At 61.1% G+C, this 19,041-nt stretch overlaps 1 protein-coding gene across 1 annotated transcript in view; it reads right to left on the bottom strand.

Moving 5' to 3' along the window:
• The window catches only part of CRIP2 (cysteine rich protein 2), a 41,906-nt gene that overhangs the window by 4,132 nt on the left and 18,733 nt on the right, over positions 1–19,041 (bottom strand). Inside the window, exons 2-5 of the mRNA XM_075002899.1 lie at positions 9,645–9,739; positions 1,788–1,845; positions 689–829; positions 241–309 (exon numbers count right to left, since the gene is read on the bottom strand). Coding sequence (XP_074859000.1) covers positions 241–309; positions 689–829; positions 1,788–1,845; positions 9,645–9,739 — 363 coding nt within the window. The remainder of the gene's footprint in view (positions 1–240; positions 310–688; positions 830–1,787; positions 1,846–9,644; positions 9,740–19,041) is intronic.

Below are 19,041 nucleotides of genomic sequence, written 5' to 3'. Positions count from 1 at the left end.
TTGGGCAGGTCACACCACTGTCTGGGTCTCAGCTTCCTGGTAGTGAAACCGGCTAATGACCTTTTTCTGCCATGTGCACGTGGTCTGAGTGCTGCAGAGCAAGGCCTCTCTCTTCCTGCGGCCACGCGCAGAATTAGTCCCCCAGGGCCTTTCTGCAAGGAGCATCCCACAGTGTGAACGAACGGCCCTGGGGCACAGGCCGGGGACGCGAAGGAGGGGGCTAGCCCGCCCAGGCCTTACCGAAATAGACTCTCTTGCTGCAGCGTGGGCACAGGTTGGGCTCCCCAGTGAAGGTAGTGATGCTGGAGGCTGAAATAGAGAAGAGGTGTTTAGCCCCCTACAGAACCCAGATGCCCCACCCAGGGCTCGCTCTGGCTAGGTTCAGACTTTGCTGTCTCCAGCAGGCAGGCAGCTATGAAACATGGCCTTGGAAGGGGGCTTCTGTTCGCTGCAGGATCAGCACGCTAAAGCCACCAGTGAAGCTCGGAGCCGTGTCAACTTACATGGGTGTAACTACGTCACTTCAGGGGTGTGAGCACCACCACTACGCCGAACTAAGCCCTGGTGTAGACAGTGCAGAACAGCATCTTTGCAGCTGGTTTTAATTGCAGGTCTGCCCCCGTCTCTTTAACGAGGGCCCTGCCTTCCACCCAGCAGCCAAGGTGCCAGGCCACCCTTCGGCACTCACCTCGGCTGGGCCCCTTGGGTGGGGCTCTGGCTCTCTTCTCTTCCACCCTCGCAACATGCTCAATGGGCCCAGGAGCTGTCAGCTGCTCCTCCACCTGCGGCTTCTCGTAGATATAGGAGCCGGCTCCGCCGATATTCACACCTGCAATGGGAGCAGCCGTGCTGGAGGCCGCGGGACCCAGGATGCCCTAGTGGGCTCTCCTCTGCTGGGGCACGGGGCCGCACCCAGCCTGCCCTCCCAGCTCTGGGCTGGAGCGCCCAGGGACGCCTCCTGCCACCCGTGTTCCACTGCTCCGTTTCAGAGACGCGGGGCTGAGAAGGGGACCTGTCTGCACCCAGAGCTGGCCCGCCCAGAGGAGGAATCAGGGCGGCTGCCCCAGGCCCAGCCCTTCTGGGGGCCCAGTGGCAGCCACCCGAACCATCCTACGGACAAGAGGGACCCGGAGACTAGAGGGGCCTCATGGGGCAGCTGCAGGGGTCTCCCCCCCAGCTCACCCATGGGCAGCAGGTGCCAGACTGGGGAGGTGGTCCTTGCTGCTGTGCCAGGCTGGGGGCAGGGGGCAGAGCAGGGGAGGGTTGGGGTCTGCGGCAGGGGCGGGGTTGCCCCTGGTCCCGCACTGGGGGGGGACACGCCTCGGGCCCTGTGCCCCTTTGGGACAGCCTGAGCGCAGCACAGCACTGACGGCCGCCTGGCCTCTCTCCCATCCACAACCTGGAGACGGTCCCCACCCCACCTCGGCCTGGGGGGCTCTCCCCCGGCCGGGGAGGAGGCGCACTCCGCCCTCGCATGGTTCGCAGGGAAGCTGTCACGACTCCTCCCCCGAAACACCCAGCACCCGGCTCTGGGAACTGCCGGCGGCAGCCGCTCAGCTTGGGACTCAGGGCTGTGAAGGGCAGACAGATGCAGCTGCGCGCTGGGGCCCCTGGAGGGGTCCCTCAGCCGGCTCTGGCCAGCGCTGCCCGCTCGCCTGTTCAAAGACAGGACAGGACGGGGTGTGCCCCAAAGAGCGGCAGGTAGCCCAGCCGCGCGGAAAACGGGCAGCATGGGCCTCCCTGCCCGTGTCTCACACCAGCAGGCGGCGGGCCAGGAGCAGACGTACCTTTGGGGCCGAACAGCGTCGCGTAGCAGGGCTTGTGGCAGTAGGGCTTCCCGTCGTGCTGCGAGGGAGAGAAGGGGGTGTTAGAATGGAGAACAGCCAGGCTTTCCCCTGGACCCCCTGCTGCCCGACACCAAACCCTGGCGCACTCGTGCTGTCCAAGGTGCTGCCAGGGTGGGAGCTTACACTCCTCAAGTGCCCGCACAACACGCCCGGACAAAAGGGCAGCGAATCTGCAGAGCTCCATTCAGGGAGCCCTGTTAACAAACCCGTCAGAGAGCTCATGTCCTGCATCGGTCACAGCACTGACGGGACCCACAACGCCAGCTCTCCTTGGTAACACGCCGGGACCCCTGGAGGGCTCAGCCCACCCCACAGCCCCCTTCTGGAATTGCAGCACTCCCCCATCCTCCAGGAAATCGGAGACCTGCCGCAAAGGTAACTGACCCTGTGCCCTCCCTTGGGTGCCCCAGGGCTCCAGGCAGCACAGCGCTCAGTCCAGAGGTGGCAGCCATGAGCACAGACGGACACTCTCACATATGGAGTATATAGGAGATTTTGGGGGGCTGTTTACTGTCTTGGGAGCCAACTGCATCACCCGGGCGAGACTGGGCCATTCGTTACTTCAAGTGACTGTCAGTCTGCTGTGCAGTTTAGATCTACTACTATAATCACTGGACACTTGGAGACCGTGTGTGCGTAGAGAGAGGTCACAGGTCTCAAGCTTTGGTGCTTACAGCCAGCTGCCCAAATCTACATTTCAACACCTAACTAATTGGCCTGATGGGCCGCGGCTGCAGAATCCAGAGCTCCAACGCTCTGTTTCGAATACGACCACCGTCTGTTGTGCGGTCTACGGAGCACTGAGAGCTGCCACACGGCTTCATTGCTGGTGCTCCTCTGGCTTCGCTGCATTCTGACTATCGTGCGATTTCCCATTCTGACCGGTCACTCTCGGCACCCGTGGGACATGCTCCAAAAGCTTTTCTTTGGGAACAAACCGCAGAACAGAACAGAACAGAACAGACCACAGCAGGGTGCAGCTGAAACACCAAAAGCTTTTTGGTTTTTTAACTGCTGCTGGCGAGGGCACTGAACGAAAAGCCGTCCCAGAACCTCTCTGCACTGCCCTGCAGTCAGTCTCATGGACGAAGGCTCAGCAGAGGGCACAGAGTCAGGCTGGGCCATTTAAAACAAGAAGTCTCTCAAATCCCAGCACGGACAGGGCTATGGGGTGAGACAAGGCATCCATCGGCCTGAGTCTAAGTCATGCACAACGCAGCCCTCCCCGTGCCCATCGATAAACCCCTTTAGATGTGCCGCCCTGTCCCAGCTGCCCTCATCCCCCCACCTCCACGCTGCACCCCAGCCCCAATGGCAATGCAAAGAGGAAACAGGCAGGCTAGCAGGCCTTGGCCCCCCAGAACAGCTGCTGCAGCGCTTGCTCATTGGAGCCTTATCTCCTCACCCTAGCAAAAAGGGGGCAAGTGCCTAGGAACAAGCAGTGACAGGGTGATAAGGAGTAAGAGTCTTTCCCCCTGATGTCATGCCCTTATCGCAAGGCCTGGCCATGTGCTGCCGGTGGGGGTGGAGGGGACCGGCTGGGGCAGCCAGCAGGCTGGAGATAATGTCATTCCCGCTCCTGACTGCAGTTTCCCACCAGGCAGTGGGAAGAGAGTCAAAGAAAACAGAGTATCTGTGGGCTCTGCGAGGCGGAGCACACGCCCTCTGCACTGAGCCAGCAGGAAAGTCTGGGGGCCACACAGCTCTGTCTCCCACTTGGTGGCATGGAAAGTGGTCCCAGGACACACTGCCCTCCCTGCAGACAGGACACAGGAAAAGCAAAACACAAGCCTCTGGGGCCCCCAGTGGAAATGCTCTGCTCCTTCCAGACACGGGGTTCCCAGCGGTGAAAGTGGGTCTGAGCTCCCCCCAGGAGATGGCCACGCCCTGCTCTTCCCCAGCCCAGTCCCAGCAGGGTGCTCCCAGCAGCAGGGGGAGATGGGATTTCACAGGGAAGGACTTATTTCCCTATCTGAGCCGTGTTTTTCACAGCCCTGGAACTAGCAGGGCCCTGGTTGTGCGCCAGGTTCCTAGCACCCAGCACCTGCTGCCCTACACCACCAGGGAGAGACAGTCTCCCCGAGGTCCCCCTGCCCAGCCTGAGACAAGGCCACACAACAGCCTGGGCTCGCACGGCACCTGCCAGCTCACTACTGCCTGGGGGTGGGGAGGCACGTGGCCACACCCCCTAGTGCAAGGGATGCTGACTAAGGGGCAACGCACCTTTGTTTGCAGTTCCAGAGACAGGAGCCTGGGCTGGGCCTGACACCATCTGGCCGTTCCTGCCGCCCCCTGCCCCAGGCTCACACACGGGGGCCTGACCAGGCGTCAGGGTGGGGCACCATCTCAGCTAGCCTGCAAGTCCTTCAGCATCCCAGCAGCTGCAGGTCACGCTGCCCAGGCCAGGGCACTGCTCACAGCACCACCGAGAGGGGCAGGCAGGAGAACAGAGACCCGCCCAGCTCGAGACACTGACCCCAATTCACACAAAGCAAAGACTGCCCCCCCGGCACCCTGCCGCCGCCTCACAAGCTCCCACCAGCAGCAGTTTGGTTGGGTCCCGCCTGCTCCCAGGCAGACTGCAGCTGGGCTCCCCGCAGCCGGGGGAAGTGCTGGCAGATCAGGCCCTGGATCAGGGCCACCAGCAGCTCAGACTTGACTCCACTGACAGTGATGGAGCCTGCAGAGCACATGCAGCTCAGGCACAAAGCTGCACCGGGGCCTGAGGAGAGAGAAAGAGCCAAACTTCACTGCCTTTCCCCTCCAGGTAGCGGCTGGAGGGCTCTGGGGAAGAAAGCGCTCCTCTCCAGGGCATGCCGGCCCCGCCTGGCGGGCGCCAGCAGTTTGCCGTTCACGGAAGCAGCTCAAGCCACCTCCTTCCATGTTATTGCAACACGGGCTTCAGCAGAGACGTCTGCTTTCCGCTGAGCTCTGCCGGGTCCCCAGGAAGGGACCACCCCCGCCCCTTTGGCTCCCACGTACACCTCAGGACAGACAATATGTTCTGTTCCCAGCAGGTCCCATACCCCCCAGCTCTGCCGGCTGGGAACCCAGGCCGGGGACCACTGTCCAACACAAGCCAGTGCAGAGCAGAGCATAGACGGTGGATGGATCTTATTACGTCTAGCTGGGAAGGGATCACTGTCAAGGTCCAGAGGATTATTAATTCTTCTTTTAGATCTGGTTTAATTCCAGCTGCCTTCACAGAATCACAGGATTCTAGGGCTGGAAGGGACCTCAGGAGGAAGAGCGCCCCAAGGATCGGGGCTAGGGCCAGTTCTGTGCAACATCTTCATTAATGACCGGGATGAGCGGATGGATCGCACCCTCAGCAGATTTGCAGGTGATGCTAAGCTAGGAGGTCAGATAGATACACTGGAGGGTAGGGATAGAGTCCAGAGTGACCTAGACAAATTGGAGGACTGGACCAAAAGAAATGTGATGAGGTTCAACAAGGAGAAGTGCAGAGTCCTGCACCTGGGACGGAAGAATCCCAAGCACTGGTACAGGGGACCGACTGGCTAAGCAGCAGTGCAGCAGAAAAAGACCTGGGGATTACAGTGGATGAGAAGCTGGGTATGAATCAGCAGGGTGCCCTTGTAGCCAAGAAGGCTACGGGCATATTGGAGTGCATCAGGAGAAGCATTTCCACCAGATCTAGAGAAGCTTTTATTCCCTTCTACTCAGCACTGGTGAGGCCACATCTGGAGTACTGTGTCCACTTCTGGGCCCCCCAGCATAGACAGGATGTGGATGTGCTGGAGCAGGTTCAGCGGAGGGCAATGAAAATGATGAGGGGGCTGGAGCACATGACCTGTGAGGAGGGGCTGAGGGATTTGGGCTTACTTAGGTTGCAGAAGAGAAGACTGAGGAGCGATTTGATAGCAGCCTTCAACTTTCTGAAGGGGGGGGGCTCTTTCTTCGGTGGCTCAGAGCGCTTTTGGGCAGCTTCATCTGATCCGCCAGCTGCGACCCTTCCTGAACAAGCACGACTTGGGCCACAGTGATCCACGCTCTTGTCACCTCTCAGCATGGGAAGAGGCCCATGAGCCGAACCCAACAGGTGGGTATGGGTCTGCCAGCCGCAAAAGAGGCTCCCTGGCTGTGAAGGAGGCACAGGCTTTGCAACCCACCATTGGCCCTGGTACAACTCACAGCGAGGCAGAGCAGGAGACTAGCCCTATCCTGACCCAAGAGAGAGACTTCACTGCCCCCCAGTCCCGCCCGCAGAGACTTAGAGCCACTCAGTGCTGCTCAGGCCTAAAGGAAGGGACAGACGGGATGGGGTGAGCGCGACCTTGAAGAGACAGCTGCCCTGCGGCAGAGCTCAGCCCGGCCTCCCTGACCCAGACGTCCAGCTCCTCCAGGTAGAAGGCGATGCTGGAGGACAAGGGGCCGGATTCTAGCACCAATTACAGGCACCAGGTGGTGAATTTTCACAAGTGCCTCACTCAGTGACTTGCAATGGGGCTCATGCTGCTGCGGAAGGCCATGCCATACACCTGCATCTCCTGCAGGAAGGGGCCAGCTCCAGCAACCCTGCCTCAAAACGGGGTGGCGACTGTGGGTCCATGAGCAGGGACAGGACGCAATGCAGCAGAAACGGCCTGGCAGAGCCACGGAACCTCCCCTCCCCAGCTGGTGCCTCCGGCAGACACCCCACCGCACACACTCACAGGCACCAGGCTGCAGGCGCTCACACAGGTGGCTGGCCAGGAGCAGACTGCTGCACAGGCTGGTGGTTCATTAACTCCAGCGTGCCCCGCATGAGCAAACCAGAGAGCAGAGAAAGCACCCAGCTAACTCTCTGGCAGACAAAGAGACTTGGGAGAAGCTAAGAGAGGCCCAGTCCTGCTCCCACTACAAATCAATAGGAGTTTGGCCACTGGCTTCTAATGGAGAAGAATCCAGCCGCAGCAAGGCACTCAAACCTCAGATCTGTTCAAGAGCACGAATCCCCGGACAGGTCACTCAGCACCTGATGCAGAAGCCAATCCACTCCCGGCACAGGGAACAGCCCTGCCCAGCTGGACACAGAGCAGTACGGACAGACAGACAGAGCAGTTCTGTTAGCATCTGGCACTCCATCACTTGTTAAATCTGTCAGAATGGGGGCCAGGCTGGCGCGACCGCACCTCGATCGAAGGCAAAGAAGCTGAGTGCGGCGGTAAAGCTGAAAAGTGAAAACTAACAACAGCATCAGAAAATGCAGCATGGGCCCTTTGTGATGGTTGGCAGAGGTCAGTAAAAGGGGAGGGAGAGCAGCTTTGAGCCATGTGTTTGTGCTCCTAAGTCCCAGGGCAGCTGGGATCCAGTTCGGCCCTTGGAGTAACTTAGGGCAACGTCAGAGCTGCTGTAACATAAAGAGGAGGCAGAAGCCTCCTAGGTACCACATTGCTGACCTGGGACCTCTGGCGCTCCAGGCACAATCCCCACCCACAATGCACCCTTTCCCACCTCTGCTCCAGGCAAGCCCCAGCTGGCAATTACAGACCTTTGACAGCCTCTTTACTCAGTGGAAGCAGCACCAAGGGACATACCAAGGATGGAGAATACAGCCCCAGGGTCCTCCAGCTACAGACGATGGCCGTCCTGCACAGACGGACGGTTTTCTATTCCAGGGGCCTCGTTGACTGTATAACTTACTACTGTTAAATTGTTAAATGCATACCAGAGAGACAGAGGAAGCGAAAGTGGCCCAGCCTATGGTCCCATGGCAACCTTTATTCTTTTAACTGCTTGCTTTTGGGCAATTCCAAGCAAAGGAACACTGAATTTCATTTCCCTTTTGGTTTTGCTTTGTAAAAGGCAGCCCCAAACAGCCAGATGGGGTCGTCTCTGCTCTGAGAGCTTATTTAGTTGGGAGCTCTCCTGCCCCGCCGCAGTACGAGCTCCCACGCCTAGCATGGCGTAAGCCAGCTTCAGCTCTTCACTGTCTGAGTTATTGAGATGCCTAATGGCCAGGCCGAAGCAGACCAGGTCCATCACTGTCCCAGCGACTGAAGTGGCAGACTGCACTGTGCTGCCCTTTTGGCCGAGGTCAAGCCCTGGCCAGAGGCTGGGGGCTTACGACAGAAATGGTTCTGCAACCCTAGCTGGCACGTTCGCTGTTGTAGCAGCAGCAGCAGCAGATTGGGTCCAGAACCTCCACAGGGAGCCGCCCACCTCGGACACCCAGCCCCATGTCCAGAGTGAAGAGAGTCAGAAGAGCATCGGTATGGACCCACCACACCTTCCAGGGAGGCCATCTCTGCAGCCGGGCTCCATGAAGGCTGCACATCCCCATGGGGAGACTCTGCCCTATGCAGCAGTACACCTGCTGCTCTAGGGCCTCTGCTCAATCCCTCCCCATTGCCCATCATGCCCACGGGTACCCAACCATCCAGAACTCCAAGGAGGCCTCTGTTCAGACCCTCTGCCCCCGACAGGCCTCACCTCCCTGTTCCACCAAGTCCCTGCTCCTGGGTGTGCCCACAGGGCGTCTCAGGAGACAGAAGTCCAGGTGAGCGTTACCTGAGGCCCTCCTGGCACATCGCAGGCACGGCTTCCCGAACCTCAGTCCAGCCTCTCTTTGGCTCCTCCCCGTATTTACATTGAAAATGAATTCCGATTTTCCACCCATTGGGAGGTGTCGGACAGCGGGGGTCGGCCACCCCTGCCTCTCCACCCCAGCTCCGGGTCCTGTGCCCCGGAGCGCGCCTCCCCCGCTCCTGGCCATTGTAACCAGGGGGACTCAGCTAGGAGGCTGGCTGCTCGCCGCTGGGCGGAGCGCGCTGGAAAAGCTGCCTTTGGCCCTGCGGAGCTGAGAGGAGACACGGCTTGTCTTGTCTTCCACACGGTGCATTAGAGTGCAGTGATGGGGCTGGCCGTCATTCCTTCCCCAGCTCCCCTCCCAGCTGGCACACAGGCAGAGCTGGTAGCACTGAGCCCAGCCAAAGCACCTGGGGGGATGAGAGGGGAGCACCCGGCGGATCCCTTCCGGGCGGAATGGGAAAGCCGAGGGCTCCGAGAGCATCCTGCCTGCCCAGGTCTCCCAGGAGCACTGAGCGTGCAGAGGCCTGGACGCTCCCCCGACGGCAGCTCTGTCTGCCACACACGCAGCTCCTGACACCTCAACTGGGCTGATCCAGTCTCACACGCACTGTTCTAGGCGCCAGTGGGCAGCACCCTATGGATACGGGTGAAAAGCACCGCACAGCAAGAGCCTGTGTTCTATCCCAACTGAGGACTGACTGCGGGGTCAGGGCGCCTGACAGCTGCCTCCACCCACAGCACCACACGGGCACTTCGCAGGCCTGGTCTGAGTGGCAATCACACTGCTGCAAGCCCCCCGTGCTCCCCCAACCAGGCTGCCAAGCTAGCCCTGCTGCCCCTGGGGCGGGCGGGCAGCAGCCAGGTCCGTGCACACCAGCAGAGAGGTGTGCAGCCCTCCGGCTGCAGCCACGCAGGGCGGAATACACGTGTTCTGCACACCAAGCCATGTGCGGACGTGCACCACCCAGAGAACCACACCCGGGCGCTGGGGGCGCTCTGCTAATTCAGACAGCCCTTGACTTGCCCAAGCGCTTAGCTTGCAGGGAACGCTGCTCTAGTGCATCCGTCCAGCCAGCTCTCGGCTCCTGACCTGCTCACTGGGGCGAGCCCAGCCGGCTGCCTAGCCACCACCCCGGCAGAACAGCAGCCTCCTGGGCCCCTCCAGCACTTCAGTCTCGAGAGGCACTCGCATGCCGCCGGAGCATCTCTTCTCCTCCCCCAGGCGGGGGAAATGCGCAACTGAGGCTCGGACGCTGCTCTTACCTCGGCATGGCCCCCGGGAGTCAAGGTCTTGTTGCAGCGCTCGCACTTCAAGCAGAACTTGTGCCAGTCCTTGCCTAGGGAGGTCACTTTCTCAGCTGCATGAAAGACAAGAGACAGAGGGGGGTGAGCCAGCTCAGCTGGAGAGAGGGGGCAAAAAGCCAACATCTGCAGAGAAGGGCCCCGGCAGCCTAACTCCAAACTAGAGGCCAGTCTGCACTGAGCGGCCACGCCTGCTCAAATTAATAACGAATAAACATTGCACATAGTGCCGTCAGCTGCACGATTAATTGCCCCGTTTCTCGTCTCTCCGGGATTACGACCCATCAGGAAGCCTGGCCTACGAGGGAGAACGAGCTACCCTGGGGAGGAAGAAAATCAGTTGGCTGCAGCTGCGAATGATTCCCCACTAGGTGGCTCAGCTACCTGCAAGGTGTAGCGCTGCTCGAGGGACACTTCCCAGGCTGTGAGGTCAGGAAGTGCAGAAGAATCCCCCGGCTGATGGAAAACAGCAGGAGCAAAGTGAAGGCAGCAGAGCTGTCATTCTGCAAGCGTAAATGGGCTTTACAAACCCACACGCAAACCAAAGCTCTGCCGGAAGGAACTGACCCACGGGGCAGACTGCGGCTCCCTGGAGCCGGATGTGAGCCAAAACTCTGGGGTGAATAGCCGACTCCGGTGAAAAGCAGCACAGGCTCGACGGGGACCACCAATGGTCAAAGCTTTGGTTTACACCTCATCTGCCAGCCCGCCTCCCTGCATCAGAGACCCCCACGCCCCGGCACCGGCTGGCGAAAAGAGCATCTCCTCACTGAGTTGTGGGCTCCTGGTGCATTTCAGTGAGGATCAGGGCTCACACCAAAGCACTGACCAGGACCTACGGTGGGAACGTGCCCTTTTGCACGTCACCAGCTCAATTCCCAGAGAGCCCATGGCAGGTCGTGGCGTCGGTCAGGTTCTCACCAGACAGAAGGACCGAAGCCCTCTGAGTGAGCTGGCACGGGGAAGGTTCGCAGATGCCGTCAGTGGGAAGACACTGCCAGCCACTCCTACCAGTGCCCCCCTCCCAGCACTGAGAGGCTGCAGGGAACTCGAGACCTCCGCACACACAGGGCTGGTTCAGGGATCATTCCTGACTCTGTGGTTCCTGGCAAATTTTTGGGTGTCTCCAGGAACGCAGCTGCCCAGGAACCTGCAAGAGTTCCAGCTTTCCAAGAGAGCTCAGCACTGAGGGAAAAATCTGGTGTCCCAGCAGAAGCCGCTGGGGCAGGGCACAGCTGAAGGTCTGTCTGTCCCTTCTTCAGCTGCCTAAACGGACCTGGGCTCTTCCGCAAAAACTAACCTCAGCAGTGGGAAGGGGGCCCCTTGGTGACTCTTCCAACCATTCATAATCTCGCTGGTAGGACAATTCAGGCTAAACATCAGGGTTGCTCCCTTTGCTGCTTCTCTTTGTATCACCCTAAAGAACCTGCTGCTATTCAAACATATGCAGACTGTTAACATGCCCGCTCTGGCCCAACCTCATTAGCCACCCTGCAGCCAAGCTCTCTCAGCAGTCCCACCCTCCAAGCCCTTGGCGTCAGCATTCTTGGAAGGGCTCAGAAAGGAACGCTGTTGGTCATGAGGTGCGCTCACAGCAGAGCCGTACGTAGTAAGGGACTATTGACCCCATGCTTTGGAAAGCCTCCGCGTATGCAGCCTAAAACATACATCCCATTGCAAACTCCTCTCTCTGACCCTCTCTCCACTGCTGCTCCCTGGACATCTCCCCCAGACGGAATAGGAACGGTTTCCATTGCTCATCCCCGCTGCATTAGCTTAATGGTCCGAGATAATCTCATTTTGTGTTTCCTGCTGTATATCGCGTCTGTCTCCAAGATGTTAGGTGGGACTGGATCCAGCAGCAACCCCCACCCTATTTAGACTTATCCAAGGTCACCCTTTGCTGTGCCTCCAACAAAAATTAACCACTGCCAACTCCCCGACACACCCCCGCCGGCTCAAATGCTTCACTACTTGCAGCCAGGGCCCTGCTGTACCCAGAGGACAGCCACGCAGAGGAGGTGGGCGCTGCAGTTAGTTTGCATGCGGCCAGGTACTGGCCCCTTCTTTAGCCAGGCAGCAGGTTCAAGAGCCTGAGTCCAGCTCCTGGGCACGTCTGGTCCCTTGCGGAAATGGGGCTCCTGCTTGTTGGCTGTTGTCTCCCTCGGGGGAAGGGGCTGGTTGCATGGGCATCTCCCAGGCAGGAGAGGGGCTCCTGGAGCCCTGGGCCAGAAAAGGCAGCTGAGGCCTCGTCTGACCTGTCATACAACCCGGGCTGGAGACCCGCCCCCACCCACGTCCTTCCCAGCGTCCTGGAGAAACACCCGGCCCTGGCTTTAGAACTGGCACGACAGAGTAAAGGGCCCGAGGGTTCCTGCCCCTCGCTATTCAAACTGACCACCTGATCCAGCCCGGCCAGGTCCTGCTCGGCTGCCAGCTGCCAGCGCCTGCTAGGGCCAGCAGCTCTCTGCTGTAGGTCCGGACCCCGAAGGGGGCAGCCACCCCGTAGGCGTGGGGCGGGGGGGGGCAGGCTGGCGTTACGCTTGCTGGGCGTGGGGCTGACGCCCTGAAAGGGCAGCGGGGGCCCCTCCCCTCAGGTCCGGGCGGTAGTTTGTGCTGCCAGAAGAGGGGCAGGCGAGGGAGGAGGGACCTCGCCACACACCACACCCATTGGGTGCTCTGCCGGCACGGGGCCTCCACAGACAGGGTGGTGACCAGCACCCCCGCCCTCTGTGCCTGGCCCAGGGACGAGCCCCGATCCCCCCAGACACAGCGTAGCCTGCAGGTGCAGCTCCCGCCAGCTCTGGCACTGGGCAGAGCAGCCTGGGGCTCCAAGGAAGCTGCGTCTGGGCCAGAGCTCGTTAACGTGGATGGGGTAGGGCGTCGCTGCTCCCCGCGTGGGCTGCCGACTACCAGGGCGCCGCACTGGCTCACCACGCCCGGCGGGCCCGGCAGCGGCCTGCGTGGGGCGCGGATGAGTTCGAGCAGGACCAGGCGAGAGCCGAGGTCCGAGTTAAGGGAGGAGACCCGGCCTGGCAGCGAGGGGCTCTGGGAGCTGCCCTAGCTCAGCAAAGGGAGGGATAAGGGAGACTCAGCCACGGCCAGTAAGCAGTGACGGGGGGCAGGCCCTCCACAGGGGCTCTTCAGTCTAGCACCAGGTGCCTCAGACCTCCCCGCACTGGGACCCCTCCTGACAACGCACACTTAGGGAGAACGTTGCCCCAGCCCCAGACGCCATCCCTAGAAGCCCATCTACCACCCGGCCACCAGCCGCCTCAGTTCACTGTGTTTGCCCAGCAGGCTCCAGGCCAGTTCCCCGGCCTCACCCCGTTCACGCAGCCGCAACCGGCGCCATGCAGCAGGCTGGTCCTGGGTGCCAGGCCCACTTCTGGCAGGGGAGTCCAGCGGCACCCTCTGGCCGGTTGGAAATCCCTCCGCAGGGCTTGTCTGCTTCCTTCAGTGGGGACTCCAGCTAGACTCAGGCTGGGCCTGGCTTCCTTCACACCCTTTCCTGGCTCGTGCCCCTCTCCTTAGCCATGGGATGTGCCATTCGCTAGGGCTCCGTAAACCCACCAACCAGTTCCCACAGCACAGGAACCCTGGGCACACCCACAACATGCCCCAACAGTCCACACGTGCCCCTTCACGGGCCTTGTATCAGCAGCGACCAGTCCACTGCCAGAACCTTCCTCAGCCCCTCTGTGCTCAGGCATGTGCGCGCCATGGCTATTCACAAGGAATCTAAGTCGCCCTGGTAGCTCTGCCCTTTGCGAATCAGTTCCAGCCCCCTCCACCCTCCGGCTCTCTCTTCCGCCCAAGATACGACTATGAAAGGCCTTTGTGCTCTCCCAAGCCCCTGCTGGCAACAGCCATTCGTTTGGCTGCCCTTATCTTGTCTCCGCATGCCTGGCCACGGACATTTGTTACACTGCCTCCCACCTCTTTCCCACTTCACCGGCAGGGCTGGGATCCGTCTTTGCTCTCCACACCCAGCAATTCCCCATTTTCGTCTTCTCTCTGACACACACGGCTGCGCCTGCGTGTACAGCTGGAAGGCGGTAAAAGTCAGTTAATGTCCCCATGGAACACAATCGCGACCAGCCAAATGAAATACTGAAAAGGTACAGAAAGCCACAGAACCGGCCACGCTTCCAGGCTAAATGCAACTGGAAATGGCATTATGGATTTGTTTGTTTATTCTCCTTGGCATCAAAGTGTGACTGTGCATGTGGGGGGGATGTCTAATTTGTTCTGTTTACAAGCTGTTACGCGCCAGCTTGGGAAAAGCCTTCCTGATGATGGTGGGCGTAACAGCTGCCTTCCATTCAGGCTCACCAAGGGAACAATTAAATGACCCCTTTGTTTAGAGACAGCCCAACCAACAGACCGCTGCTCAGAGGTCTGAACTCTGCAGGGGTGAGGGGGTGGGATTTCTCTGTGGGATGATGGTAAGAACCAGGAGTAGACTCTGATTCAGGCTGTGTGGGTGGGAGAGGAACAGGGCTGAAACACCGCACCAGCCCAGAGAAGAAGCCGCCCCAGAGGCAGTGAGAGAAGCCCCAAGAGCAGCTATGAGTTTTCAAGTGAAGCGGTGGCTGGAGAGAAGCTCGGAACGGCAGTGAAGAAATCAGCTCCTGCCAGAAACGTCCACTAGTTAAGGTGAATCAGCTTCCACCCTAGACATCACCTCTCCATCTCCAGCCTCTCCTGCTCCCCACGCACACGTGCCCAGCTTCTCAAATGCACCCTTCACTGTAGCCCCAGCAGGGTCGATGCAAAGGCTTCTCACAGGAAAAGTCAGTCGCGGTCCCCCACCAGCGCCTCGGGTCAGAGCCAAGGCTGCGTGAGGAAGCTGGGGACACTGGCTGCCTGTAGTCGGGGGTTTGCATGCTGGAAGTCAAAGAAGCAACCCGGTGCTGGACCACGGTATGGTCAGCAAGTGACCAGCTCCAGCGGGAGCGGCGTCCCTTTCTGCACTGCTGGGCGCGGAGCGTCAGAAGCCGGGGCTGGGAGCTAGCAGGCGTCTCGAGGCTTTGCCTGCCGCACACAACACTCCACAGGCTTCATCCTATATATGCAGCGGGAACCATGGGGCAGCAGGACCCTGCAGCAGGAAGCGGAAACGGCGGAGACTTCAGAGCAGCAAGGAAGGACTCGGTGCCAATTCTAAGCAGCTAAGCATGGCAGTTCCATAGGGAGCACCCTGGACAGGCCTGGAAAGCAAGTCCCAATCCCGCTCTGGCCGGCCCTAAGGCCCTCGGCAGGAAAAGCTGGGCTGCTGCTGAGGGAAGGGAGAGCTGGAGCCAGGAATCTGGGGTCAAGGGTCAGCGGCAGGTCGACAGGGCCATAAGAACCTGCAGAGGCTGGGCAAGCGACTGCAGGGCTAGCACTGCAATGCCATTGCGTGGGTGTAGTGCTGGGCTCAGGCTCTGAGACCCCCCGGTCAAGGGGACTCCCAGAGCTCAGGCTCCAGCCCAGATGCCTACAAAGCACTTTGCCCTGCAGGCCAGCTGTGCCATGGTCTCCTCCTGCACCGCAGACCCACCCAGAGCTGCGCTTAGACATCAAGAGCCGGGGGAGACGAGGCCAAGGGTCAGAGCTCAAGTGACAGCGGGAGCCAGGGCAGCAGCTGGGGCAGGAGAACAGGGCCAGAGCAGGAAGCAGGACCGGCACACAGCTGCAGCACAGCCCCACGGGCACCTCCCCAGCCCGGGCAGCAGCGGAGCCTGGGCTGCCGGGGCTCAGAGCACACGCTCTCACAGCTGCAGCCGCTCCCCGTGCTGGGGCGGACGGAGCCTGCAGCACCCAATGTCCAGGCCAGAGTACACTGCCCCTCGCCCTCACAGCTGCGTGGCTCTCCAAGCACTGTCCGAAGGGAGCATGGCGCCTGAGCCTCCCCTGCCCTGGGGCGCAGCCGGAGCACAGGCCGGCGCACACGGCCTGGCTGGCTTTACCGGGCGCCTACGGGCCTCCCGGGAGGGGAAATGGAGCACGAAAGCTGTTCGCAGAGCCCGGCATGGCGGCAGGAATGGCACAAGCACCCGTGTCCCGGCAGAGGGAAGGGCAGGTGAAGCCCTGGGCTGAATTTCAGCAGCAGGTGTCAGGAATTCTCCTCTGCCCACCGCTCCCTCTCAGCGCCAGGAACCGCAGCCAAAGCGCCACGTGGCTCCCCCATGGCCCTGTCTCCATCACAGCCCAGCCACCGGCCAGGCGCAGCAGGCCCCTCCTCGCCCGAGCCCGGCCCGGCGGCCTTGGAACCTTTCCGGCTGGTTGCTCACGAGGCCGAGCAGGCCTGGCCCCACCACTGCCCAGGCGCACCCCTCACCAGCGGACGGGAAGGGTGGCCAAGCCCATGCTCCCAACGACAGTGGGCTAACACCAGAAGCGGGGGACTTAGCACCTCTCACCGGGGAAGGCCTGAGACCGGGGGGCAAACACACCGTCTCGCTAGGCAGTGAGCGACCCGAGCGCCCAGCAGGACCCTCTGCAACGGGCAATTCCACACCCAGCCCAGCCCAGCCCAGCCCAGCCTGGTGGTGGGAGGTGAAGTGGAAAGAATAGGGATGGGAGGAGTGATCTTCAGAGCCCCCCCACCACCACCACATCCCCTCAAGGGGCCTGCCGAGACCCTCCATGCACTCAGGCTGCTGAAGGGTTCAGAGACCCTCACGCTGTCTCAGGACCAGGGGGCAGGGGAGACTCCAGCAGGAAGGGGGAACTGGGGAGCAGGAGACCTGCTAAATCTCGACACCATGGAGACCCCACCCCTCAGCATGGCGTGGCGCGGGCATGCCGCGTGGCCCGCTGGAGACCACAGCGCTCACCCGGCTGGGCCCAGGGCAGCCAAGGCCCTGGGGAGGCTGACCTCTGGTGTTCATCAGCCCCCTATCCTGCTCCGAACAATGGCCCTGAGCTCCCCCCTCTTCGCCAGGCGGTCGGCCAGCGGATTCACAGGCGAGTGTTCCAGGCTGCATTGTTCACACACAGCAGAGGAAACAGGCTGGAGCCACCCAAGCCCACTTCCAGCACACCGAGGTCCCATTTGTGTTCAGAGCCCTATAAATCACCAGAGAGCAAAAACAGGAGTTCCCATTTCCTGTCACTCGCCATATCTGCTCTATAAATACACGAGCACGGCCCCTTCCCGGCTACAGCCTTGGCCACGGCACAGAGCAGAGACCGAACCCCCTCGCCACGACCCTGTCGGCAACAAGCAACAGGCGGAGCCTTCAACCAGCGCAGTATCTGCAGGGAGTCTCTTCCCAGGCCAGTCTGGGGCAAATCAGATCCCAGATCCAGCCAGTCCTCCCTGGGGGCGGTGACAGCACAGGCTTTACGCAGCCCCACGTAATCCAGGGCCCGGTGTGCAGTGAGATGCCCACCCACCCAACACAACATAGGCACGCACACCCGCCGCCATTGCCACCAGGGCCACCTCTACAGCCGTGCACCAGAACCAACGGTGCCAGGCTACAGGCTGTCCACTTGGGCCCCCTTGCCACGGTACCATGGCCCACACGGCCCCATTCTGCCTCCCGCCCTCAGGTTCCAGGCTGAGGAGCTCAGCCCCAGCTGCCCTGATGTGTGATGGACACGAAACAGCCCCAGAGAGACTGGGTCACCCTTGGAAACGAGGGAGTAGAAAGGCACCCGGCGTGTTCTGACAGCAGAGAAACAGGCAGGGGTTCGGTCTGAACAGCAGCAGGGCACTTGCCAGGTAAACCCCTGGGTCTGGGTCTGGGTCTGGGTCTAGGGCCAGCAGCACAGAGGAGTCAGCGAGAAGCAGCTCCCTCTTTCTGCCCGCCAGGGTCAGACCAAGCCGGAGCCCAGCACTCTGTTCCTGGCTCCGACGTGGGGAGTTACCCTGCACTCTGGGCAGCCTGACACCGGCCTGGGCCACCCCATTCCTCCGCACCCACCTGCATTTACCGAAGACCCCACAGGCCCTCACTCAGCCTCCCCCTCCAGTCAGCAGAGAGCAGAGACGCGCTGCTGGGAGTCTCACGTTACCACGCTGCTCCCGGTCACACCCCCAGTGCTCACCCTGGCCGGCAACGGCCATAAATAATTCAACCCCCTCTCGAGGCCGAGGCGAGTGCCCGCGGGGCTCTGAGACGTGCCAGTCCTGCTCCAGGAGCACGTCCAGTCTCAGAAACCGTGTTTGTCACTCATCAGCCCGAGTCTCCCATCATTAGCGCCAACTGGCAGGGCCCCGCCACCCAGCCCCAGCCTTTGGCTTCTGACCCTGCCTGGCCCCCACCGGGGGATCCTGCGGGAAGCAGCTGGACTTCAGGGCACATTGCCATGGGCGGGTGCGACGCGTCGCTCGGTGCAGACAGTGCGGGACAGAGGCTTCGAACGTCCCCTCGCTCTCAGGGGGGGCGTTTTGCTTTTTCCTTTCCAGCCCCCTTTGCTTGCCCCAGACCAGCCGGAGTCACAGCCCAGGTGCTCCAACAGCTCCACAACCACCCAGACTGACCCAGGAGTACAGCCCCAGGCCCAGCCAGCAGGTCCCTCAAATTGTTCCATCCACGGGCGGAATAATTTTTGTTCTGTGGACTGAGGATGGAGAAACCCAGGCTGCCGGGTGCCTGCCCAAGGGCTCAGCTTACAGAGCGCACTGAGCTTCACACACCCACACAGCACCTGCTCTGCTCGCAGCTGGCCCACTGCAGACAGCTGGTCATGAGCATCCCTTCCTGGGTCGGCACTCAGCTTTTCGCTGGTGCCCAATGCTCCGACGGCGTTCCCTGGAGTACCGCCAGCACAGGGCGGCGGCACTCACGCTGCTGATTCAGAGGGAACGGGTCTGAGCACACTCCCTGGTGCATCTCAGCAACTCCCACGGCCCTGCCAGATGCTTGGAAAACTCCAGACTTCAGACACACCTGCTGCAGAACAGAAACTTGGCTCACAGCACCCCAGGGCGCCGAGGCTTAGGGGCTCCCATGCCAGGCCAGGCTGGCTTGTCCCACTGCAAATCGTCCCTGACTTGCCAGCCAGGCTGCAGAGACTGAGGGAGAAAGGGCCTGCGGAGCTGCCCAGCGGCGCCTTGCATGGAGCAGTGCTGCGTGTGGACCATAACATCTGCTGCACCAGCTTCTTCATTGGCGCCTGGTTCCTGACATCTGAAGCCAGCCCCTCACCAATGCAGCTCCCGTCCTGCCTCCCGTCTGCAGCAGAGCGGCACCGTGAAATCCGCGTGCTTGAAACGTACCCAATGTCTAGCCCCAGACGCCAGTCCCAGGGTCACTCTCAGCGCTCACAGGCCCAGAGGGGATCACCCGTATGCGGCACAGCCTGGCACCGTCCTTTCCCCCGAGGGCACGGCCCTCTCGCTGGGCTCCTGTCCCTGTGC

The sequence above is a fragment of the Carettochelys insculpta genome, chromosome 9 (genome assembly GCF_033958435.1).
Source record: "Carettochelys insculpta isolate YL-2023 chromosome 9, ASM3395843v1, whole genome shotgun sequence".
NCBI lineage: Eukaryota > Metazoa > Chordata > Testudines > Carettochelyidae > Carettochelys > Carettochelys insculpta.
Note: the sequence above shows the minus strand (reverse complement) of the source record. Positions and strands in the feature narration are given on the sequence as shown.